This window comes from Bombina bombina, chromosome 4, assembly GCF_027579735.1.
Source record: "Bombina bombina isolate aBomBom1 chromosome 4, aBomBom1.pri, whole genome shotgun sequence".
Lineage (NCBI taxonomy): Eukaryota > Metazoa > Chordata > Amphibia > Anura > Bombinatoridae > Bombina > Bombina bombina.
Genome location: NC_069502.1, coordinates 284,269,347 through 284,296,271, shown reverse-complemented (window position 1 = coordinate 284,296,271; position 26,925 = coordinate 284,269,347). Strand labels below are relative to the sequence as shown.

The window sequence follows — 26,925 nt, the reverse complement described above, 5'->3', positions numbered from 1 at the left end:
CTTTCTAGCTTGTAGGGTTGTTATTACATGTGTGCAAAGCAAGTGGAGGTTTGTCCTTCCCCACCAATAAGGATGTGGGAGATGTCCATATGAGCAAGTGAGCACCGATATAACAGCATCAGTTATGCACTAACATGCATTTTCTGATATTTTAGAAGTCTTTATTTTATTTTAATGTTATTATTATTATTTATAATACGCAAACATTTACAGTGCTTAAAGGGCCATAATACCCAAATGTTTAAACACTTGAAAGTGATGCAGTATAGCTGTAAAAAGCTGACTAGAAAATATCACCTGAACATCTCTATGTAAAAAAGAAAGATATTTTACCTCAAAAGTTCCTCAGTAGCCACATCCCATTGTAAAGGATTTCTAAGCAGCATTTTAGTGTGTCTGTCCTAGGACAGCTTAGGGGATGAGCCTCGTGAACTCTCATATTATTTCACCAATCAGGTAAAGGAAGCTTACTATGAAATCTCATGAGAGTTAAGTCAAATCTCATGAGATCACAGTAAGAGTTCATGACCTCAGCACTGCTGATGCTGATTGGCTGCTGTTCATTTCTTCATTTTTTTTTTATTTTTACCTGCAGCTGGGAGCAGCTGAGTATAACTTTTTACACAGAACTTACTCTGCTGAGCTGAGTAGATTGTGAGGTAAAATATCTTCCTTTTTTACATAGAGATGCTCAGGTGATATTTTCCTGTCAGCTTTTTACAGTTATACTGCATCAGTTTCAAGTGATTTAGCATATGAGTATTATGTCCCTTTAACTGAACCTTTTCCATGCACAACAAAATTATGCACTACGTAAAATATTAAGCACTATCTCCCTATAAAATATATATAGTCCTTAGTCATATATATTAAATGCAACAAACCATACAATTAATAGAAATAGCTAATTATTCCCTAAGTATCATTATTATTATTATAATGTATTATCTTTTTCAAAACTATCATTTAAATTACATTAAATGCAAAATGTAATTTCCCATAAATAAATGACTGAAAAGTAAACAATATCGTTATTTATTTTCTTTACTTTCACTGTAAAAAATGTTCTTGTCCTGTGCTCCCTTACTACAAATCAAATTCTAAAACCTAAGTATGTAGCAAAGTGCCTGAACCACGTGCATACCAGGCTGTGATAGCCGCAGGGCACAGATCTATTTACAGCTAGTATTTCGTTGCTAATATATACTATGCATGTATAAAAAATATTCCAATATCCCTTTAAATTAAAGAAATTGCCTTTTTGGAGGTCGAAGGTCAGTGCCTGTTATTTCAAAGAGTTTACCTGCTTAAATGCTTACATGGGTTGTTGTAGGAAGGTACAGATTTATTATTTTTTTATTATTATCATTAATAATATTAATTTATAAAAAGTGAACCGTATACTGAACTTACCAAGGTTTGGTTGTGACAAAGCCAGTGATCTTTGGTTCATTGGAGTAGAAGTGGTAACAGGATGGTGGTTCATATGTGCCATTGTTTGGGTCTTCCGAGGGTCTTGCCATGTTGTAATTTTCTCAAGGTGACTGCAATGAAAATACATTTTGAGTGAAAAGCTGGGAAAGGATCAAATTCTGTACATAGAAATATATGAACACACCACTAGATTTGCAAAATAAAGGTACCTCTATATTATCTTACAGAGTCACAAAAAAAAATCCTTCACAATCAAAGTAAATGCTGTTTGGCTAATACAAACTCAGGTAAACCTTTGTGAAAGCATAGAAAAAACACCACACAAACGCCTTGTATAACTGTTATTGTTATCGGTTATTTGTAGAGCGCAACAGATTCCTCAGCGCTAAAAAAAATAGGCGGTATACAAGGTAACATTTATAGGGATCAAATGGGTAGAGGCCCTGCCGAGTGTCGCACTGTTGTAGTCAGCTCTTATGAGGTGAATATATGAAAGTGAGAACGGACATGATCCGCTGTAGCGATCATGTCCACCACACATTGATAAATGCCGACAGCATACGCTGTTGGCATTTATCATTGCACAAGCATTTCACTAGAAATGCTTGTGCGGATTGCTGTCCGCCGCCTCAGAGCCTGAAGGTATGCGCGGAAACAGGTGTATACGGACCAATTCGGGCCGTGATAAATTGGCGCCACAGGCTTACATGCAAAGGGGGTGGATAGCAATGGAAAAAAGGAACTGGTATTAGAAAAGGTTTCTGTAGGTTGTATGCATCCCTGAACAGTAGAGTCTTTAGGGAGAGCTTAGAGCTTGAAGCTTTCAAAGCTAGGGGAGAGTCTTGTGGAGCGAGGCAGAGAGTTCCACGAGATGGGTGCAAGTCTGGAGAAGTCCTGTAAACGGGAATGTGAGGAGTTAACAAGAAAGGAGGAGAGTAGGAGATTGTGAGTAGAGTGAAGGGGACAGGAGGGAAAGTATCTGGAGACAGGGTCTGAGATATAGGAGGGAGTAGTGCAGTTGAGGGCTTTGTATGTCAGAGTCAGAATTTTGCGTTTAATCCTGGAGGCAAGAGAAAGCCAGTGAAGGGATTGGCAGAGAGGTGCAGCAGATGAAGAGTGACCTGTAAGGAAGATGAGCCTGGCAGAGGCATTCATTATGGGTTGTAAAGGAGCTAGGCAGCATATAGGGAGACCAGAGAGGACAGAGTGGCAGTAGTCGAGACGGGAAAGGATGAGAGAGTGGATTAAAATCTTATTTGTGTCATGTGTAAGGAAATGTCTAATTTTAGAGATGTTTTTAAGGTTGAAGCGGCAGGATTTAGCCAAGGACTGAATGTGAGGAGTGAAAGATAGATCTGAGTTAAATGTACTCCCTCTCAACCCGTTTTACTCCAGATATGTAGAAAAACGTATACAGACTAGTACGAATATAGTTCTATAAAAACGAGAAAGGAATATAACCATTTCTATCTATCTACACAATATTTATATAGTACTGTCTGTGTACACAACACTTTGCAGTTTTGTGAAGTACCCTGTTTTACTGACGAATTCCAGAAGACATACTAATTTGCAAATAAAAACACGAAAAACATAATTTATGCTTACCTGATAAATTTATTTCTCTTGTGATGTATCGAGTCCACGGATTCATCCATACTTGTGGGATATTCTCCTTCCTAACAGGAAGTGGCAAAGAGAGCACCCACAGCAGAGCTGTCTATATAGCTCCTCCCTTAGCTCCGTCCCCCAGTCATTCGACCGAAGGCTAGGAAGAAAAAGGAGAAACTATAGGGTGCAGAGGTGACTGAAGTTTTTTAAATAAAAATATACTGCCTGTCTTAAATAAACAGGGCGGGCCGTGGACTCGATACATCACAAGAGAAATAAATTTATCAGGTAAGCATAAATTATGTTTTCTCTTGTAAGATGTATCGAGTCCACGGATTCATTCATACTTGTGGGATACCAATACCAAAGCTTTAGGACACGGATGAAGGGAGGGACAAGACAGGTACCTTAAACGGAAGGCACCACTGCTTGTAGAACTTTTCTCCCAAAAAATAGCCTCCGAAGAAGCAAAAGTATCGAATTTGTAAAATTTGGAAAAAGTATGAAGCGAAGACCAAGTCGCCGCCTTACAAATCTGTTCAACAGAAGCCTCATTTTTAAAAGCCCATGTGGAAGCCACTGCTTTAGTAGAATGAGCAGTAATTTTTTCAGGAGGCTGATGGCCAGCAGTCTCATAAGCCAAACGGATGATGCTTTTCAGCCAAAAGGAAAGAGAGGTAGCCGTAGCCTTTTGACCTCTCCGTTTACCAGAATAAACAACAAACAATGAAGATGTTTGACGGAAATCTTTAGTTGCTTGTAAGTAGAACTTTAAAGCACGAACCACATCAAGATTGTGCAACAGACGTTCCTTCTTTGATGAAGGATTAGGGCACAGTGAAGGAACAACAATCTCCTGATTTATATTCCTATTAGAAACAACCTTGGGAAGAAACCCAGGTTTGGTACATAAAACCACCTTATCTGCATGGAAAACAAGGTAAGGTGAATCACACTGCAAAGCTCAAATCACACTCAGAAACTCTTCGAGCCGAAGAGATAGCTACTAAAAACAAAACTTTCCAAGATAGAAGCTTAATATCTATGGAATGCATAGGTTCAAACGGAACCCCTTGAAGAACTTTAAGAACTAAGTTTAGGCTCCATGGCGGAGCAACAGGTTTAAATACAGGCTTGATCCTGACCAAGACCTGACTAAACGCTTGAACGTCTGGGACATCTGCCAGACGTTTGTGTAAAAGAATAGACAAAGCAGATATTTGTCCTTTTAAGGAACTAGCTGATAATCCCTTCTCCAATCCTTCTTGGAGAAAGGACAATATGCTAGGAATCCTAATCTTACTCCATGAGTAACCCTTGGATTCACACCAATAAAAATATTTGCGCCAAATCTTATGATAGATCTTCCTGGAGACAGGCTTTCTAGCTTGAATCAGGGTATCAATGACCGACTCGGAGAAACCACGCTTTGATAGAATCAGGCGTTCAATCTCCAAGCAGTCAGACGCAGAGAAATTAGATTTGGATCCGTGAATGGACCTTGGATTAGAAGGTCCTGCCTCATTGGCAGAGTCCACGGTGGAACCGATGACATGTCCACTAGGTCTGCAAACGTGGCCACGCAGGCGCTATTAGAATCACCGAAGCTCTCTCCTGCTAGATTCTGGCAACCAGACGTGGGAGGAGAGGAAACGGTGGAAATACATAGGCCAGATTGAAGGACCAGGGCACTGCTAGAGCATCTATCAGTACCGCCTGGGGATCCCAGGACCTGGACCCGTAACGAGGAAGTTTGGCATTCTGACGGGACGCCATCAGATCCAATTCTGGTGTGCCCCATAGCTGAGTCAGCTGGGCAAATACCTCCGGATGGAGCTTCCACTCCCCGGATGAAAAGTCTGACGACTTAGGAAATCCGCCTCCCAGTTCTCTACCCCTGGGATATGGATTGCTGAGAGATGGCAAGAGTGATCCTCTGCCCATCTGATTATTTTGGTTACCTCCATCATCGCTAGAGAACTCCGTGTTCCTCCTTGATGATTGATATAAGCTACAGTCGTGATGATGTCCGACTGAAATCTGATGAATGTGACCGCAGCTAGGTGAGGCCACGCCTGAAGCGCATTGAATATCGCTCTCAGTTCTAGAATGTTTATCGGGAGTAGAGTTTCCTACCGAGACCATAAGCCCTGTGCTTTCAGGGAGTTCCAGACAGCACCCCAGCCTAGCAGGCTGGCATCTGTCGTTACTATGAGCCACTCTGGTCTGCGGAAACACATTCCCTGAGACAGGTGGTCCTGAGACAACCACCAGAGAAGAGAATCTCTGGTCTCCTGATCCAGATGCAGTTTAGGAGACAAATCTGCATAATCCCCATTCCACTTTTTGAGCATGCATAGTTGCAGTGGTCTGAGGTGTAGGCGGGCAAAAGGAACTATGTCCATTGCCGCTACCATAAGTCCGATTACCTCCATACATTGAGCCACTGATGGCTGAGGAATGGAATGAAGAGCTCGGCAAGTGGTTAAGAGTTTTGATTTTCTGATCTCCGTCAGAAATATTTTAATTTCTACCGAGTCTATCAGAGTCCCTAGGAAGGAAACTCTTGTGAGAGGGAAGAGAGAACTCTTTTTTATGTTCACCGTCCACCCGTGAGATCTCAGAAAAGCCAACATGATGTCCGTGTGAGACTTGGCTAGCTGGAAAGTCGACGCCTGAATCAAGATGTCGTCCAGATAAGGCGCCACTGCTATGCCCCGCAGTCTTAGAACCACCAAAAGGGACCCTAGCACTTTTGTGAAAATTCTGGGAGCTGTCCAAACTGGTAATGCCTGTCCAGAAAGGCGAATGTGAGGAATTGATGATGATCTCTGTGAATAGGGATGTGTAGATACGCATCCTTTAAGTCCACGGTAGTCATATATTGACCTTCCTGGATCAACGGTAGAATAGTCCAAATAGTCTCCATCTTGAATGATGGTACTCTGAGGAATTTGTTTAGAATTTTGAGATCCAAGATTGGTCTGAAAGTTCCCTCTTTTTTGGGAACCACAAACAGGTTTGAGTAAAACCCTAGCCCTTGTTCCGCCTTTGGAACTGGGTGGATTACTCCCATGGTATGTAGGTCTTCTACACAGCGTAAGAAAGCCTCTCTCTTTGTCTGGTTTGCAGACAATTGAGAAATGTGAAATCTCCCCCTTGGAGGGGAGTCTTTGAAGTCCAGAAGATATCCCTGGGACACAATTTCTAAAGCCCAGGAATCGTGAACATCTCTTGCCCAAGCCTGAGCGAAGAGAGAGAGTCTGCCCCCTACTAGATCCGGTCCCGGATCGGGGGCTACCCCTTCATGCTGTCTTGGAGGCAGCTGCAGGCTTCTTGGCCTGTTTAACCTTGTTCCAAGCCTGGTTAGGTCTCCAGACTGACTTGGATTGGACAAAATTCCCCTCTTGCTTTGCAGCAGGGGAAGCTGAAACGGGACCACTCTTGAAGTTCCGAAAGGAACGAAAATTATTTTGTTTGGTCCTCATTTTATTTGTTTTTTCCTGAGGGAGGGCATGGCCTTTCCCTCCAGTGATGTCTGAAATAATCTCTTTCAGTTCAGGCCCGAATAGGGTCTTTCCTTTGAAAGGGATGTTCAAAAGTTTAGATTTTGATGGCAGACCAGGACTTAAGCCATAACGCCCTGCGTGCTACAATGGCAAAACCTGAATGCTTTGCCGCTAATTTAGCCAGTTGGGAAGCGGCATCTGTAATGAAAGAATTAGCCAACTTAAGGGCCTTAATTCTATCCATAATATCCTCTAATGGAGTCTCCATCTGAAGAGCCTCTTCTAGAGCCTCGAACCAGAAAGCAGCTGCAGTAGTTACAGGAACAATGCACGCAATAGGTTGGAGAAGAAAACCTTGATGAACAAAAATTTTCTTTAGGAGACCCTCTAATTTTTTATCCATAGGATCTTTTTTTTTTTTTTTTTTTAAATAATTTTTATTGAGGGAAAAATGTCGGCAAACAAGTCAAACAATTGAACAATATACAGTCACCTGCAAAGAGAAACAATAACAAGGTATCTATATAGTATACATTATAGGCTGCAAAAACCAAGGTTAATAATATTAATTGTACTATTGAGAGACAAAGTAGGTAGATGCCAATGATAATCGAAGCCTTCTCTGCAGACATATGAGGCCTCACTTGGGCCTCAGACCATGAAAAGAAAAAATAAGTATTTGTAGAAGGCTGCTTAAAATAGGAGAGATCACTCATGGATCCCTTAACATTCACCTCAGATTTTACATTTTCATGATGTTATAACTGGTAACTAATAATATAGTAAAACAATTTTTAAGGGGTATGAATAGGATGAACTTTAAATTGAGTAGGTTTAAGACTGGGAGAGTTGTTAGATTTAAAACTTTTAACTCAATTTGTAAGTGAAGCTGATCATTTTGATAATGCTAAAAAAAAAGAGGGATAAAGTCAACACTGTGGGGAAATGAAAAGCTACAAGCATAAAAGTAGTGATGGTTGCGGTACTATGTCTAATGAGATTTATGATAAAGTATATTATTATTATTAAGTATATGGAGATGCTATGTATAAAAATATGTGGGAGAACTGGTAAAACCAACATAGTAAAATAATGAAGTAGGAATAAACAGAATACGACATAGGCAAGATAAGTCGTGTAGTTAGATCTCCTAAATTAGGAGGTACATTATTAGGGGGTGGGGGGGGGGGAGGTGGGCAGTTAGATGTGGGAGATATAATAGAAGAAACTCTACGCTATTAAAATGATTGGTTAGGGCAAATAACAATAAGGAAGTATATCTCCGGTTATAATAAGGGCCTAGGGACACCTACTCTGGGCTGGGGCGAACCAAACTTCAAGGATATATACCAGAGCAAGGTAAAGGAGACTGTCTGCAATAAAGGGGTATAGCAAGCCCCTAGCGGGACAAGCTAAACTTGATTATATAAATGGATGACTTCCATTTCTGTCAGGACATCCGGTATGGGAAGGGTAGATGAGTCGGTCACATGTAGTAGCTCTGTTTATATGACAATCATCAGAAGTTAATGGCAACATGTAGTTAAAACTAAAATACATCTATATAGCCACACACTTATAAGAAGCATGCGCCCACTGCTTCGGCCGCTAGCAGGGGAGCTTCCAGATCAAAGGCTGCACCATATTACTAGGAGTATGTCTGTCACGATAGAGATTTCCCTAGAATTGGAGGGTACATGTAGGGGCTAAGGTCCTGCCTTAGCCAAACAGGCATGGGAATGAAATAAAGATATCACCATGTAATAGTGCTATTTATCCATCAGAGTGTGTGACTAACATGAGAGGAGTTTGAAAGTGCAGAATGACAAACATACATACACCTACAGTGATCATACCAAATATAATAGGAGCTTGCATTCATTGACTATATATAAATATACAATAAGACCGGACTTATCTTAACAAATAAATCTTTGCACTAAAAGGAACAACTACTACATGTTTAAAAAGTTATATCTAACATGAAAAGCAGTTAACAGTTAGTTATGAAGCAAAGGGATAAAGTAGTTATAGCTATGATACTGCAGTATAGTTATCCTTGCTATAGCAAAGCTCATTTGTCAGTAATGTTACACACACAATATCTGCTCAAACGATATTGCTCAAGACCAAAAGTACATCAGTTGCACATATGCTCACAACCAACCCTACATTACTGTATAACATTTAGCTAGATTAGTATATATCTATAGTGTAAACATTTCTTAAACATGGTATAAGACTGCGAATAATAAACCTTCATAAATATGGTCTGTGTTGAGCGCCCAAAAACAGGCACAATGAGCAATACTGTAATCAAAAATAAGAGATGTCCTCACAAAGCCTGAGAGCGTGCAGTATAGTAAGCAAAAAGGATAACAAGGTCCAAAACATAGTTCACTATTCAGTCAGTTGACAATATGGCCAGATTAAACACTGTGCAGAAAAAAAAAAGGACAAGGGCTCAACCTATGCCCACTCTCACATCCGCATCATGGAGGGCCGCTGCTTGAGCAAAACTTTGAACCCTGACAATGGAGCTAAACTGGATAGGGCAGTCATAGCGAGGGAAGAGCTCTGCTTCTATACGGTAGGGTCCGCTTTGAACTGCCTTCTCGCCGATCCGATCTGCTTGTCCCCTGCCAAACAAACCACTACGAGCCAGAGTAGGAAATATTCGGTGACCTGCCAGGAGGTTACGATCCGCCATGACTGATGCTACGTGGGCAGTATTCATAGTGCCCAAGGGTATTGGGTGTTCAGTTTTAGCTGGATCGCCTCCCCCCTCAAGTCCATATGAGCGAATTGCCACCATGTTCTCAACTCCCAATATGCGCCGCTGGTGCCAAATGAGTGAGGACCGCTGGAGCCCCAAAGTATCGTCCCTCTTGGGGACTACAGCAGTAGGGGGAGTGCGGTTAGTGCAAACAGCAGGCAACACTTCTGCCTGCCGGGGTGCCACTGCAAAAAAACATTGAAACACATTGCGATAGCCATCTAAAAGGCAGTGCATCCTCTCCATAAGTTGCTCCGCAGTGTCCATGTTTAAATGTGCAGACAAACGTCCTGTATGGGAAAGATTCAATAGCCCCTAAGTAATCTCACTCCTTACTGTAATCGCTGCGTAGGCTAAAAGATGGCGGTTTCCCGGGTCTCTAGTCAGCAGTTCATACCCGATAATTGAAAGGTGTTCTCAATGCAGCATTATTCGCTGAGATATTAGGTGCATAGGTAGCCCATGAGAGTTAATTGTCTTCTTGTACCAATATATAGGCTTATATAGTCTTTAAATTCTTATATTATATTTGAAGTAGCAGGAGCTGCCAGAACATGCGTCTCGACAGCTTCACAGTTGGCTCCGCCCCCCCATCCATAGGATCTTTGAAAGCACAACTGTCTTCGATAGGTATAGTTGTACGCTTAGCGAGAGTAGAAACAGCTCCCTCCACCTTAGGAACCGTTTGCCACGAGTCCCGTACGGTGTCAGATATGGGAAACATTTTCTTAAAAACAGGAGGGGGAGCGAACGGTATACCTGGTCTATCCCACTCCTTAGCAACAATATTCGCAATCCTCTTAGGGACTGGAAAAACATCAGTGTAAACAGGAACCTCTAAGTATTTGTCCATTTTACACAATTTCTCTGGGACCACTATAGGGTCACAATCATCTAGAGTCGCTAATACCTCCCTGAGCAATAAGCGGAGGTGTTCAAGCTTAAATTTAAAGGCCGTCATATCAGAATCTGTCTGAGGGAGCGTCTTTCCTGAATCAGAAATTTCTCCCTCAGATAACAAATCCCTTACCCCCACTTCAGAACATTGTGAGGGTATATCGGATACGGCTACTAAAGCGTCAGACGGCTCAGCATTTGTTCTTAACCCAGAGCTGTCATGCTTTCCTTGTAAACCAGGCAGTTTAGAGAAAACCTCTGTGAGGGTTTCATTCATAACTGTGGCCATGTCTTGTAAAGTAAATTAATTTGACGCACTAGAGGTACTTGGCGTCACTTGTACGGGCGTTACTGGATGTGACACTTGGGGAGAGCTAGATGTTAAACCCTCATTTCCTTCTGTCTGAGAATCATCTATTGCAATATTTTTAATTGCTAAAAACATAATTTATGCTTACCTGATAAATTTATTTCTCTTGTAGTGTAGTCAGTCCACGGGTCATCCATTACTTATGGGATTATATCTCTTCCCCAACAGGAAGTTGCAAGAGGATCACCCAAGCAGAGCTGCTATATAGCTCCTCCCCTCACATGTCATATCCAGTCATTCGACCGAAACAAGACGAGAAAGGAGAAACCATAGGGTGCAGTGGTGACTGGAGTTAAATTAAAATTTAGATCTGCCTTAAAAGACAGGGCGGGCCGTGGACTGACTACACTACAAGAGAAATAAATTTATCAGGTAAGCATAAATTATGTTTTCTCTTGTTAAGTGTAGTCAGTCCACGAGTCATCCATTACTTATGGGATACCAATACCAAAGCTAAAGTACACGGATGAAGGGAGGGACAAGGCAGGAACTTTAAACAGAGGGAACCACTGCCTGAAGTACCTTTCTCCCAAAAATAGCCTCCGAAGAAGCAAAAGTGTCAAATTTGTAACATTTAGAAAAAGTGTGAAGTGAAGACCAAGTCGCAGCCTTGCAAATCTGTTCAACAGAAGCCTCATTTTTAAAGGCCCAGGTGGAAGCCACAGCTCTAGTAGAATGAGCTGTAATTCTTTCAGGAGGCTGCTGTCCAGCAGTCTCATAGGCTAAACGTATTATGCTACGAAGCCAAAAGGAGAGAGAGGTAGCCGAAGCCTTTTGACCTCTCCTCTGTCCAGAGTAAACGACAAACAGGGAAGAAGTTTGACGAAAATCTTTAGTTGCCTGCAAATAGAACTTCAGGGCACGGACTACGTCCAGATTATGCAAAAGTCGTTCCTTCTTTGAAGAAGGGTTAGGACACAATGATGGAACAACAATCTCTTGATTGATATTCCTGTTAGAAACTACCTTAGGTAAGAACCCAGGTTTAGTACGCAGAACTACCTTGTCTGAATGAAAAATCAGATAAGGAGAATCACAATGTAAGGCAGATAACTCAGAGACTCTTCGAGCCGAGGAAAGAGCCATCAAAAACAGAACTTTCCAAGATAACAGCTTGATATCAATGGAATGAAGGGGTTCAAATGGAACGCCTTGCAGAACGTTAAGAACTAAGTTTAAGCTCCACGGCGGAACAACAGTCTTAAACACAGGCTTAATCCTAGCCAAAGCCTGACAAAAAGCCTGAACGTCTGGAATTTCTGCCAGACGCTTGTGTAGAAGAATAGATAGAGCAGAAATCTGTCCCTTTAACAAACTAGCGGATAAGCCCTTTTCTAAACCCTCTTGTAGAAAAGACAATATCCTAGGAATCCTAACCTTACTCCATGAGTAACTCTTGGATTCGCACCAATATAAATATTTACGCCATATCTTATGGTAAATTCTTCTGGTAACAGGTTTCCTAGCCTGTATTAAGGTATCAATAACCGACTCTGAGAAGACACGCTTTGATAGAATCAAGCGTTCAATCTCCATGCAGTCAGCCTCAGAGAAATTAGATTTGGATGGATGAAAGGACCCTGAATTAGAAAGTCCTGCCTCAGAGGCAGAGACCATGGTGGACAGGACGACATGTCCACTAGGTCTGCATACCAGGTCCTGCGTGGCCACGCAGGTGCTATCAGAATCACCGATGCTCTCTCCTGTTTGATCTTGGCAATCAGTCGAGGAAGCATCGGAAATGGTGGAAACACATAAGCCATGTTGAAGACCCAAGGGGCTGTCAGAGCATCTATCAGCACCGCTCCCGGATCCCTGGACCTGGATCCGTAACAAGGAAGCTTGGCGTTCTGGCGAGACGCCATGAGATCCAGATCTGGTTTGCCCCAACGATGAATCAGTTGAGCGAAGACCTCCGGATGAAGTTCCCACTCCCCCGGATGAAAAGTCTGGCGACTTAGAAAATCCGCCTCCCAGTTCTCCACGCCTGGGATGTAGATCGCTAACAGGTGGCAAGAGTGAGACTCTGCCCAGCGAATTATCTTTGAGACTTCCAACATCGCTAGGGAACTCCTGGTTCCCCCTTGATGATTGATGTAAGCCACAGTCGTGATGTTGTCCGACTGAAATCTGATGAACCTCAGAGTTGCTAACTGAGGCCAAGCTAGAAGAGCATTGAATATTGCTCTTAACTCCAGAATATTTATTGGGAGGAGTTTCTCCTCCTGAGTCCATGATCCCTGAGCCTTCAGGGAATTCCAGACTGCGCCCCAACCTAGAAGGCTGGCGTCTGTTGTTACAATCGTCCAATCTGGCCTGCGAAAGGTCATCCCCTTGGACAGGTGGGGCCGAGAAAGCCACCATAGAAGAGAATCTCTGGTCTCTTGATCCAGATTTAGTAGAGGGGACAAATCTGAGTAATCCCCATTCCACTGACTTAGCATGCACAATTGCAGCGGTCTGAGATGCAGGCGCGCAAATGGTACTATGTCCATTGCCGCTACCATTAAGCCGATTACTTCCATGCACTGAGCTACTGACGGGTGTGGAATGGAATGAAGGGCACGGCAAGCATTTAGAAGTTTTGATAACCTGGCCTCCGTCAGGTAAATTTTCATCTCTACAGAATCTATAAGAGTCCCTAGGAAGGGAACCCATGTGAGTGGTAATAGAGAACTCTTTTCCACGTTCACCTTCCACCCATGCGACCTCAAAAATGCCAGAACTATCTCTGTATGAGACTTGGCAATTTGAAAACTTGACGCTTGTATCAGAATGTCGTCTAGGTACGGAGCCACCGCTATGCCTCGCGGTCTTAGTACCGCCAGAAGTGAGCCCAGAACCTTTGTAAAGATTCTTGGAGCCGTAGCTAACCCGAAGGGAAGAGCTACAAACTGGTAATGCCTGTCTAGGAAGGAAAATCTTAGGTACCGATAATGATCCTTGTGAATCGGTATGTGAAGGTAGGCATCCTTTAAGTCCACTGTGGTCATGTACTGACCCTCTTGGATCATGGGTAGGATGGTTCGAATAGTTTCCATTTTGAATGATGGAACTCTTAGGAATTTGTTTAGGATTTTTAAGTCCAAGATTGGTCTGAAGGTTCCCTCTTTCTTGGGAACCACAAACAGATTTGAATAGAATCCTTGCCCGTGTTCCGTCCGCGGAACTGGGTGGATCACCCCCATTAGTAAGAGGTCTTGTACACAGCGTAGAAACGCCTCTTTCTTTATTTGGTTTGCTGATAACCTTGAAAGATGAACCTTGTGGAGGAGAAGCTTTGAAGTCCAGAAGATATCCCTGAGATATGATCTCCAACGCCCAGGGATCCTGGACATCTCTTGCCCAAGCCTGGGCGAAGAAAGTCTGCCCCCCACTAGATCCGTTTCCGGATAGGGGGCCCTCTCTTCATGCTCTCTTAGGGGCAGCAGCAGGTTTTCTGGCCTGCTTGCCCTTGTTCCAGGACTGGTTAGTTTTCCAGCCCTGTCTGTAACGAGCAACAGCTCCTTCCTGTTTTGGAGCGGAGGAAGTTGATGCTGCTCCTGCCTTGAGGTTACGAAAGGCACGAAAATTAGACTGTTTGGCCTTTGATTTGGCCCTGTCCTGAGGCAGAGCATGGCCCTTACCTCCTGTAATGTCAGCAATAATTTCTTTCAAGCCGGGCCCGAATAAGGTCTGCCCTTTGAAAGGAATATTAAGCAATTTAGATTTAGAAGTCACGTCAGCTGACCAGGATTTAAGCCATAGCGCTCTGCGCGCTTGGATGGCGAATCCGGAGTTCTTAGCCGTTAGTTTGGTCAAATGTACGACGGCATCAGAAACAAATGCGTTAGCTAGCTTAAGTGCTTTAAGCTTGTTCATAATTTCATCCAATGGAGCTGTGCGAATGGCCTCTTCCAGAGACTCAAACCAGAATGCCGCCGCAGCAGTGACAGGCGCAATGCATGCAAGGGGCTGTAAGATAAAACCTTGTTGAACAAACATTTTCTTAAGGTAACCCTCTAATTTTTTATCCATTGGATCTGAAAAAGCACAACTATCCTCCACCGGGATAGTGGTACGCTTAGCTAAAGTAGAAACTGCTCCCTCCACCTTAGGGACCGTCTGCCATAAGTCTCGTGTGGTGGCGTCTATAGGAAACATTTTCCTAAATATGGGAGGAGGGGAAAAAGGCACACCGGGTCTATCCCACTCCTTGCTAATAATCTCTGTAAGCCTTTTAGGTATAGGAAACACGTCAGTACACACCGGTACCGCATAGTATCTATCCAACCTACATAATTTTTCTGGAATTGCAACCGTGTTACAATCATTCAGAGCCGCTAATACCTCCCCTAGCAATATGCGGAGGTTCTCAAGCTTAAATTTAAAATTAGAAATCTCTGAATCCAGTCTCCCTGGATCAGATCCGTCACCCACAGAATGAAGCTCTCCGTCTTCATGTTCTGCAAATTGTGACGCAGTATCGGACATGGCTCTCACATCATCAGCGCGCTCTGTCCTTAACCCAGAGCTATCACGCTTGCCTCTTAATTCTGGTAATTTAGATAATACTTCTGTCATAACAGTAGCCATGTCTTGCAAAGTGATTTGTAAGGGCTTCCCTGATGTACTTGGCGGCACAAAATCACGCACCTCCTGAGCGGGAGGCGAAGGTACTGACACGTGAGGAGAGTTAGTCGGCATAACTTCCCCCTCGTTGTCTGGTGATAATTTCTTTACATGTAAAGACTGACTTTTATTTAAAGTTACATCAATGCATTTAGTACACAACTTTCTATGGGGCTCCACATTGGCCTTCATACATAGTGAACAAACAGATTCATCTGTGTCAGACATGTTTAAACAGACTAGCAATGAGACTAGCAAGCTTGGAAAAACAGAATTTATGTTTACCTGATAAATTACTTTCTCCAACGGTGTGTCCGGTCCACGGCGTCATCCTTACTTGTGGGATATTCTCTTCCCCAACAGGAAATGGCAAAGAGCCCAGCAAAGCTGGTCACATGATCCCTCCTAGGCTCCGCCTACCCCAGTCATTCGACCGACGTTAAGGAGGAATATTTGCATAGGAGAAACCATATGATACCGTGGTGACTGTAGTTAAAGAAAATAAATTATCAGACCTGATTAAAAAACCAGGGCGGGCCGTGGACCGGACACACCGTTGGAGAAAGTAATTTATCAGGTAAACAAATTCTGTTTTCTCCAACATAGGTGTGTCCGGTCCACGGCGTCATCCTTACTTGTGGGAACCAATACCAAAGCTTTAGGACACGGATGAAGGGAGGGAGCAAATCAGGTCACCTAAATGGAAGGCACCACGGCTTGCAAAACCTTTCTCCCAAAAATAGCCTCAGAAGAAGCAAAAGTATCAAACTTGTAAAATTTGGTAAAAGTGTGCAGTGAAGACCAAGTCGCTGCCCTACATATCTGATCAACAGAAGCCTCGTTCTTGAAGGCCCATGTGGAAGCCACAGCCCTAGTGGAAGGAGCTGTGATCCTTTCAGGAGGCTGCCGTCCGGCAGTCTCGTAAGCCAATCTGATGATGCTTTTAATCCAAAAGGAGAGAGAGGTAGAAGTTGCTTTTTGACCTCTCCTTTTACCAGAATAAACAACAAACAAGGAAGATGTTTGTCTAAAATCCTTTGTAGCATCTAAATAGAATTTTAGAGCGCGAACAACATCCAAATTGTGCAACAAACGTTCCTTCTTCGAAACTGGTTTCGGACACAGAGAAGGCACGACTATCTCCTGGTTAATGTTTTTGTTAGAAACAACTTTTGGTACGTAAAACCACCTTATCTGCGTGGAACACCAGATAAGGAGGAGAACACTGCAGAGCAGATAATTCTGAAACTCTTCTAGCAGAAGAAATTGCAATCAAAAACAAAACTTTCCAAGATAATAACTTAATATCAACGGAATGTAAGGGTTCAAACGGAACCCCCTGAAGAACTGAAAGAACTAAGTTGAGACTCCAAGGAGGAGTCAAAGGTTTGTAAACAGGCTTGATTCTAACCAGAGCCTGAACAAAGGCTTGAACATCTGGCACAGCTGCCAGCTTTTTGTGAAGTAACACAGACAAGGCAGAAATCTGTCCCTTCAAGGAACTTGCAGATAACCCTTTCTCCAATCCTTCTTGGAGAAAAGATAGAATCTTAGGAATCTTTACCTTGTCCCAGGGGAATCCTTTAGATTCACACCAACAGATATATTTTTTCCATATTTTGTGGTAAATTTTTCTAGTTACAGGCTTTCTGGCCTGAACAAGAGTATCAATAACAGAATCTGAGAACCCTCGTTTTGATAAAATCAAGCGTTCAATCTCCAAGCAGTCAGCTGGAGTGAGACCAGATTCGGATGTTCGAACGGACCTTGAACAAGAAGGTCTCGTCTCAAAGGTAGCTTCCATGGTGGAGCCGATGACATATTCACCAGATCTGCATACCAAGTCCTGCGTGGCCACGCAGGAGCTATCAAGATCACCGACGCCCTCTCCTGATGGATCCTGGCTACCAGCCTGGGGATGAGAGGAAACGGCGGGAATACATAAGCTAGTTTGAAGGTCCAAGGTGCTACTAGTGCATCTACTAGAGTCGCCTTGGGATCCCTGGATCTGGACCCGTAGCCAGGAACCTTGAAGTTCTGACGAGAGGCCATCAGATCCATGTCTGGAATGCCCCACAGTTGAGTGATTTGGGCAAAGAGTTCCGGATGGAGTTCCCACTCCCCCGGATGCAATGTCTGACGACTCAGAAAATCCGCTTCCCAATTTTCCACTCCTGGGATGTGGATTGCAGACAGGTGGCAGGAGCGAGTCACCGCCCATTGAATGATTTTGGTCACTTCTTCCATCGCCAGGGAACTCCTTGTTCCCCCCTGATGGTTGATGTACGCAACAGTCGTCATGTTGTCTGATTGAAACCGTATGAACTTGGCCCTCGCTAGCTGAGGCCAAGCCTTGAGAGCATTGAATATCGCTCTCAGTTCCAGAATATTTATCGGTAGAAGAGATTCTTCCCGAGACCAAAGACCCTGAGCTTTCAGGGAACCCCAGACCGCGCCCCAGCCCATTAGACTGGCGTCGGTCGTGACAATGACCACTCTGGTCTGCGGGAGGTCACCCCTTGTGACAGGTTGTCCAGGGACAGCCACCAACGGAGTGAGTCTCTGGTCCTCTGATTTACTTGTATCTTCGGAGACAAGTCTGTATAGTCCCCATTCCACTGACTGAGCATACACAGTTGTAATGGTCTTAGATGAATGCGCGCAAAAGGAACTATGTCCATTGCCGCTACCATCAAACCTATCACTTTCATGCACTGCGCTATGGAAGGAAGAGGAACGGAATGAAGTATCCGACAAGAGTTTAGAAGTTTTGTTTTTCTGGTCTCTGTCAGAAAAATCCTCATTCCTAAGGAGTCTATTATTGTTCCCAAGAAGGGAACTCTTGTCGACGGAGATAGAGAACTCTTTTCCACGTTCACTTTCCATCCGTGAGATCTGAGAAAGGCCAGGACTATGTCCGTGTGAGCCTTTGCTTGAGGAAGGGACGACGCTTGAATCAGAATGTCGTCCAAGTAAGGTACTACAGCAATGCCCCTTGGTCTTAGCAACGCCAGAAGGGACCCTAGTACCTTTGTGAAAATCCTTGGAGCAGTGGCTAATCCGAAAGGAAGCGCCACGAACTGGTAATGCTTGTCCAGGAATGCGAACCTTAGGAACCGATGATGTTCCTTGTGGACAGGAATATGTAAATACGCATCCTTTAAATCCACCTTGGTCAAGAATTGACCTTCCTGGATGGAAGGATTGTTCGAATGGTTTCCATTTTGGACGATGGAACCTTGAGAAACTTGTTTAGGATCTTGAGATCTAAGATTGGTCTGAACGTTCCCTCTTTTTTGGGAACTACGAACAGATTGGAGTAGAACCCCATCCCTCGTTCTTTTAATGGAACAGGATGAATCACTTCCAGAAGATAACCTTGGGAGACTATTTCTAGCGCCCAAGGATCCAGAACATCTCTTGCCCAAGCCTGAGTGAAGAGAGAGAGTCTGCCCCCCACCAAATCCGGTCCCGGATCGGGGGCCCGCATCTCATGCTGTCTTGGGAGCAGTGGCAGGTTTCTTGGCCTGCTTTCCTTTGTTCCAGCCTTGCATTGGTCTCCAGGCTGGAGTGGCTTGAGAAGTATTACCCTCCTGCTTAGAGGACGTAGCACTTGGGGCTGGTCCGTTTCTGCGAAAGGGACGAAAATTAGGTTTATTTTTGGCCTTGAAAGACCTATCCTGAGGAAGGGCGTGGCCCTTGCCCCCAGTGATATCAGAGATAATCTCTTTCAAGTCAGGGCCAAACAGTGTTTTCCCCTTGAAAGGAATGTCAAGCAATTTGTTCTTGGAAGACGCATCCGCTGACCAAGATTTTAACCAAAGCGCTCTGCGCGCCACAATAGCAAACCCAGAATTTTTCGCCGCTAACCTAGCCAATTGCAAGGTGGCGTCTAGGGTGAAAGAATTAGCCAATTTAAGAGCACGAATTCTGTCCATAATCTCCTCATAAGAAGAAGAATTACTAATAATCGCCTTTTCTAGCTCATCGAACCAGAAACACGCGGCTGTAGTGACAGGGACAATGCATGCAATTGGTTGTAGAAGGTAACCTTGCTGAACAAACATCTTTTTTAGCAAACCTTCTAATTTTTTATCCATAGGATCTTGGAAAGCACAACTATCTTCTATGGGTATAGTGGTGCGCTTGTTTAGAGTAGAAACCGCCCCCTCGACCTTGGGGACTGTCTGCCATAAGTCCCTTCTGGGGTCGACTATAGGAAACAATTTTTTAAATATGGGGGGAGGTACGAAAGGTATACCGGGCCTGTCCCATTCTTTATTAACAATGTACGCCACCCGCTTGGGTATAGAAAAAGCTTCGGGGGGCCCCGGGGCCTCTAGGAACTTGTCCATTTTACATAGTGTTTCTGGAATGACCAGATAATCACAATCATCCAAATTGGATAACACCTCCTTAAGCAGAGCGCGGAGATGTTCCAACTTAAATTTAAAAGTAATCACATCAGGTTCAGCTTGTTGAGAAATTTTTCCTGAATCTGAAATTTCTCCCTCAGACAAAACCACCCTGGCCCCCTCAGACTGGTGTAGGGGCCCTTCAGAAACAATATCATCAGCGTCCTCATGCTCTTCAGTATTTTCTAAAACAGAGCAGTCGCGCTTTCGCTGATAAGTGGGCATATTGGCTAAAATGTTTTTGATAGAATTATCCATTACAGCCGTTAATTGTTGCATAGTAAGGAGTATTGGCGCGCTAGATGTACTAGGGGCCTCCTGTATGGGCAAGACTGGTGTAGACGAAGGAGGGGATGATGCAGTACCATGCTTACTCCCCTCACTTGAGGAATCATCTTGGGCATCATTTTTACTAAATTTTTTATGACATAAATCACATCTATTTAAATGAGAAGGAACCTTGGCTTCCCCACAGTCAGAACACAATCTATCTGGTAGTTCAGACATGTTAAACAGGCATAAACTTGATAACAAAGCACAAAAAACGTTTTAAAATAAAATCGTTACTGTCACTTTAAATTTTAAACTGAACACACTTTATTACTGCAATTGCGAAAAAGTATGAAGGAATTGTTCAAAATTCACCAAAATTTCACCACAGTGTCTTAAAGCCTTAAAAGTATTGCACACCAAATTTGGAAGCTTTAACCCTTAAAATAACGGAACCGGAGCCGTTTTTATATTTAACCCCTTTACAGTCCCTGGAATCTGCTTTGCTGAGACCCAACCAAGCCCAAAGGGGAATACAATACCAAATGATGCCTTCAGAAAGACTTTTCTATGTATCAGAGCTCCACACACATGCAGCTGCATGTCATGCTTTTCACAAAAACAAGTGCGCCATACCGGCGCGAAAATGAGGCTCTGACTAAGATTAGGGAAAGCCCCTATAGAATAAGGTGTCAAAAACAGTGCCTGCCGATATTATTTTACAAAAAATACCCAGATTAAATGATTCCTCAAGGCTAAATATGTGTAAATATGATCGATTTAGCCCAGAAAATGTCTACAGTCTTAATAATCCCTTGTGAAGCCCTTATTTACTGTCTGAATAAAAATGGCTTACCGGATCCCATAGGGAAAATGACAGCTTCCAGCATTACATCGTCTTGTTAGAATGTGTCATACCTCAAGCAGCAAAAGACTGCTCACTGTTCCCCCAACTGAAGTTAATTCCTCTCAACAGTCCTGTGTGGAACAGCCATGGATTTTAGTAACGGTTGCTAAAATCATTTTCCTCATACAAACAGAAATCTTCATCTCTTTTCTGTTTCAGAGTAAATAGTACATACCAGCACTATTTTAAAATAACAAACTCTTGGGGGAGGAGCCAACCTCCACTGAGACAAGACGTACACTCACAGAGCTCCTGACAAATTTATTATTTTTAAGGGATCTACTGCCTATTTTCTCCATTTTCCACTCAATCTAGGGGGTGCAAGTGGAGGCTGCATCTATTACTACCTCTGGACAGCAGTATAGTGGTTTTCGTCCTACCTTCAGTGTCCCGGGCTCTCACTGGCCTAGAATGTGCGACGATACAGCAGCCTCCATTTTGAGCCAGATGCATGGACTACTAGATCGTTATGGCGAAGCTCTTCTGAACTCTTTGGATGACCCTTGCAAGTCTATCGCCAGACATTCTAACTCTCTACCCTCCCTGACTGCTCACAAGAGGAAATGCGACAGCACAGAAAGCATATTAGAACGAGAGCAGCCGCCATCTTCCCTCCCAAGACCGCTACATTCTCGCTTGCAAAGCATTGCTGCGAGAGCCGGGGAGATCACTCGGCTGGATTCCGGCAGAGAATTGCAGGCCGCTGCTGAACCAGACGATTCCCAGTTAGAAGCGCTCCACGGAACCCCCAGAGAAACTCAGCTGACAAATGCGCTGTGGTGCAGCAGTGGTTGGATACAGGCGCAGAGACCGCGCAAAACCCCCAAATTCCTGCTGACATCTGGGTACCCACTGGAGAGGTACGGTTTGCATAACACAATCATTACAGCGGCAGATGGATTCAGAGCTCATGCACTATCTGTGAGCGGGGATTTTCAACACAGAACGGACGCTGTAAGTTGGTGTTCATCAATGGGCCTCACACTAAAAGTGCAGTGTACTCCCGGTGACCTGAGAAGAGGCATCGGCTAATCTGGGGCTCCCCATGAATATGTTAGCAGCTCTTGCTCTGCCGCATATAAAGAAACTGTTTTGAGTCTGAACACTTGCCAGCACACTAACTAGTGAGACTGCTTACCATGCTTAAAGCACTCAAACTAATATACTAAGCTGTTAAACGGCTAAATACTGATATGCCTCCCTTCATTGATGTGAATCTTAGGGGTATCCAGTTTAACATGATTTTTTGGAGTATAATTTGTAAACTATTCTAATGACGGCACTGGGCCTAATGTTGGGAGGTCCCTTTTTACCGTTTGGGCTGTCAACTATTTACACGCTGATTTATTGTATTAGACTAATTATAGAGGAGTAACTGCATATTCTTATCCTACCTACGCTTGCCTTAAGACTATGTTCACATGAGATAGGAAGTTACCTTAGGTATTTATATGTTTATAGCCATATGGTTTTTGTTCATGCTGGGTAGCCTAACTGTTGTTTTAAAAGAAGGTAGACACTCTTGTTAGCTAAGGCATCCCTAGATAAGCCAGATGTTCAACCTGACATAATACAGTTTACAGTGGCTTGGCTGAATAATTGCTATTATATAATCAATGTTGTCTTCCCATAGGTCCAATATGACAATGATAGAGAGGTGGATAGCTCTATACATTTCTATACCACCTTAGTTATAGAGATTAGCACTTGCCATCCCATATTATCTTTAATTTTCTGTATCCAACTGACAGCTGCTTCCCATATAACCATATTTCCAGCTTAAAGTTTGCTGCCTCGGTCTATTAGGTGTTTATCACCCTCTACAGGTCAGCCTTTTATTTGCCAAATGCTCTGTTAGACAGCGGCTCTGATACACACAGTATATCTATTGTCTCCCTGAGACTCCTCTATCAGAATGTTTACTGCTAATCTTGATATTCAGTTAAACTGTTTGATATAGATTATTATTTTTGCAAAATCTGGTTGGTTTACAATATGCTCTAGTTATGTCATCTCCTATAACAGCATACAGCTCCTTTAACATTATACAGCTCATATAGGTTAACAGCTATATATATTACTCAATATTTGCAGATAACCCTAATATCAGTTCTTCACAGGTCTTATGTTTTCCAACTTGGGACTTGGACTAGGATGTTTAGCCTGTATGGTATTAAGCAACTACTATGGCTCAGTTTCATAACTGTTTGCCTGAGCAGCACCCTGGATAGTCAGAACTAAAGATAGCTAGCTTTCATTTTTTAATCCTATGTTTACCGTTTTTATTGTCTCACAAGGTTACCACGAGAATATCTATATCTGCAAGAATATATAATATGCAAACGTAATTTAGGCTGCACCTTCTTGACAAAAAGATTTAAATGTGCGACTTGTACATATAGCAACTTTAACTAACGATATAGCTTGGTGTAGTCACCCCCTAAAACTGACGTTCCCATCTACCGCTACTTGAATTGGCGGTCTCTCCTGTTTGCGCAATATTCCCTGGTGAAGGCACTAGAATAGAAGCGGGGTAAGCTTATAAGTCAATCAGTAAAGAACAAGGCTCACCATCAATAGCTTTTTGCTGACCTTTATACGTTACACTTATCCGTGGAGCGTGCATATAGCTCCTAGTTGAGGCACACTGTTGTCTGCGGCCGGGACAGCGTGGCGCCTGTATTACATTAAGGCATGGCTCTATAGGAGAGTACTAGATTTTAATAATACCTACCCTGGGTTAGTAATGTTTTAGGGTAAAAAGTTAACTCAGCTAATTACACGTTTAATACCCTAGCTTCTAGTCAGTTACCTTATAGTTATCAGTGAATGCATGGAGGCCAATCCACAAGGTATTCTTGCTATGTCTAACTTAATATATCTAAAACACCACCTCCTCCCCCCCCCCCCGTATTAAAGTAACCTTCACTCTGGAGGGTCTAAATAAGCGGTTTGTCTAGCCTATGCCGCACCTTAATTACTACTTTTAACTACTTCCTAAATCTTCACTTCTACATAATACCAAACCACCGAGCCTGTACGCCCATTTAGATCAGCTGGACTGGTCACTCTCATAATACCTCATTATTGATTCTACTTACCACTAAAAGAGTATGATATCATATTATATGCAGCATTGTATTATGTACTTTGATATTTTCTCAACACCTTATTTGTTCCAAGGAAGTTACTATTTGTACTACTTATACCTACCTACATATTATACCACAGTATTTACATAGCAAATTGATATTTTCACTCTTACCGCTATCTATAATAACATGTATTAAATTCCTCTAAGTCTACAGGTCCAAAAGTGATCACTCAAATTGTTCATTTTAGTTCACACCGAGATAATATAGAAAATGAGGTTTCAGTTTTACCTATTCGAATATTTACATGGAGAATTCTGTCTCTTTATCCATGCAGTAATTGTTAATTTGAAATGTTCCGTTTATGTTTGTTTCAATAATATGGTGCTCCATATTAGCTGTATTGTTTTCGCACAACCTCAATAAAAATGTAAAAAAAAAAAAAAAAAAAAAAAAAAAAAAAAAAAAAAAAAAAAAAAAGAAAAAAAAAAAAAAAAAAATAACAAACTCTTGATTGAATAATAAAAACTACAGTTAAACACTAAAAAAACTCTAAGCCATCTCCGTGGAGATGTTGCCTGTACAACGGCAAAGAGAATGACTGGGGTAGGCGGAGCCTAGGAGGGATCATGTGACCAGCTTTGCTGGGCTCTTTGCCATTTCCTGTTGGGGAAGAGAATATCCCACAAGTAAGGATGACGCCGTGGACCGGACACACCTATGTTGGAGAAATACTTTTCAAATAAATTTACAAGCAATATAAAAACATAATTTATGCTTACCTGATAAATTCCTTTCTTCTGTTGTGCGATCAGTCCACGGGTCATCATTACTTCTGGGATATAACTCCTCCCCAACAGGAAATGCAAGAGGATTCACCCAGCAGAGCTGATATAGCTCCTCCCCTCTACGTCAGTCCCAGTCATTCGACCAAGAATCAACGAGAAAGGAGTAACCAAGGGTGAAGTGGTGACTGGAGTATAATTTAAAAGATATTTACCTGCCTTAAAAAACAGGGCGGGCCGTGGACTGATCGCACAACAGAAGAAAGGAATTTATCAGGTAAGCATAAATTATGTTTTCTTCTGTTATGTGCGATCAGTCCACGGGTCATCATTACTTCTGGGATACCAATACCAAAGCAAAAGTACACGGATGACGGGAGGGATAGGCAGGGTCATTATACAGAAGGAACCACTGCCTGAAGAACCTTTCTCCCAAAAATAGCCTCCGAAGAAGCAAAAGTGTCAAATTTGTAAAATTTGGAAAAAGTATGAAGCGAAGACCAAGTTGCAGCCTTGCAAATCTGTTCAACAGAGGCCTCATTCTTAAAGGCCCAAGTGGAAGCCACAGCTCTAGTGGAATGAGCTGTAATTCTTTCAGGAGGCTGCTGTCCAGCAGTCTCATAGGCTAAACGTATTATGCTACGAAGCCAAAAAGAGAGAGAGGTAGCAGAAGCTTTTTGACCTCTCCTCTGTCCAGAATAAACGACAAACAGGGAAGAAGTTTGGCGAAAATTTTTAGTTGCCTGCAAGTAGAACTTGAGGGCACGAACTACATCCAGATTGTGTAGAAGACGTTCCTTCTTTGAAGAAGGATTTGGACACAAGGATGGAACAACAATCTCTTGATTGATATTCCTGTTAGTAACTACCTTAGGTAAGAACCCAGGTTTAGTACGCAGAACTACCTTATCTGTGTGAAAAATCAGATAAGGAGAATCACAATGTAATGCTGATAACTCAGAGACTCTTCGAGCCGAGGAAATAGCCATTAAAAACAGAACTTTCCAAGATAAAAATTTTATATCAATGGAATGAAGGGGTTCAAATGGAACACCTTGTAAAACGTTAAGAACTAAGTTTAAACTCCATGGCGGAGCAACGGCTTTAAACACAGGCTTGATCCTAGCTAAAGCTTGACAAAAAGCCTGGACGTCTGGATTTTCTGACAGACGCCTGTGTAACAAGATGGACAGAGCTGAAATCTGTCCCTTTAATGAACTAGCCGATAAACCCTTTTCTAAACCTTCTTGTAGAAAAGACAATATCCTAGGGATCCCAACCTTACTCCAGGAGTAACGTTTGGATTCGCACCAGTATAGGTATTTGCGCCATATTTTATGGTAAATCTTTCTGGTAACAGGCTTCCTAGCCTGGATCAGGGTATCAATAACCGACTCAGAAAAACCACGCTTTGATAAAATCAAGCGTTCAATTTCCAAGCAGTCAGTTTCAGAGAAGTTAGATTTTGATGTTTGAATGGACCCTGTATCAGAAGGTCCTGTCTTAGAGGTAGAGACCAAGGTGGACAGGATGACATGTCCACTAGATCTGCATACCAAGTCCTGCGTGGCCATGCAGGCGCTATTAGAATCACAGATGCTCTCTCTTGTTTGATTTTCGCAATCAATCGAGGAAGCAGCGGGAAGGGTGGAAACACATAAGCCATCCCGAAGTTCCAAGGTGCTGTCAAAGCATCTATCAGAACCGCTCCCGGATCCCTGGATCTGGACCCGTAGTGAGGAAGTTTGGCGTTCTGGCGAGACGCCATGAGATCTATCTCTGGTTTGCCCCAACGTCGAAGTATTTGGGCAAAAATCTCCGGATGAAGTTCCCACTCTCCCGGATGAAAAGTCTGGCGACTCAAGAAATCCGCCTCCCAGTTCTCCACTCCCGGGATGTGGATTGCTGACAGGTGGCAAGAGTGAGACTCTGCCCAGCGAATTATCTTTGATACTTCCATCATTGCTAGGGAGCTTCTTGTCCCTCCCTGATGGTTGATGTAAGCTACAGTCGTGATATTGTCCGACTGAAACCTGATGAACCCCTGAGTTGTTAATTGGGGCCAAGCCAGAAGGGCATTGAGAACTGCTCTCAATTCCAGAATGTTTATTGGAAGGAGACTCTCCTCCTGATTCCATAATCCCTGAGCCTTCAGAGAATTCCAGACAGCGCCCCAACCTAGTAGGCTGGCGTCTGTTGTTACAATTGTCCAGTCTGGCCTGCTGAATGGCATCCCCCTGGACAGGTG

General features: G+C 43.0%; 1 protein-coding gene across 1 annotated transcript in view; it reads right to left on the bottom strand.

The window, feature by feature from the left end:
- WWTR1 (WW domain containing transcription regulator 1) overlaps window positions 1-26,925 on the bottom strand; it is a 167,014-nt gene that overhangs the window by 45,236 nt on the left and 94,853 nt on the right. The window contains exon 2 of the mRNA XM_053709979.1: window positions 1,414-1,544. Within this exon, the coding sequence (XP_053565954.1) occupies window positions 1,414-1,544 (131 nt within the window). The remainder of the gene's footprint in view (window positions 1-1,413; window positions 1,545-26,925) is intronic.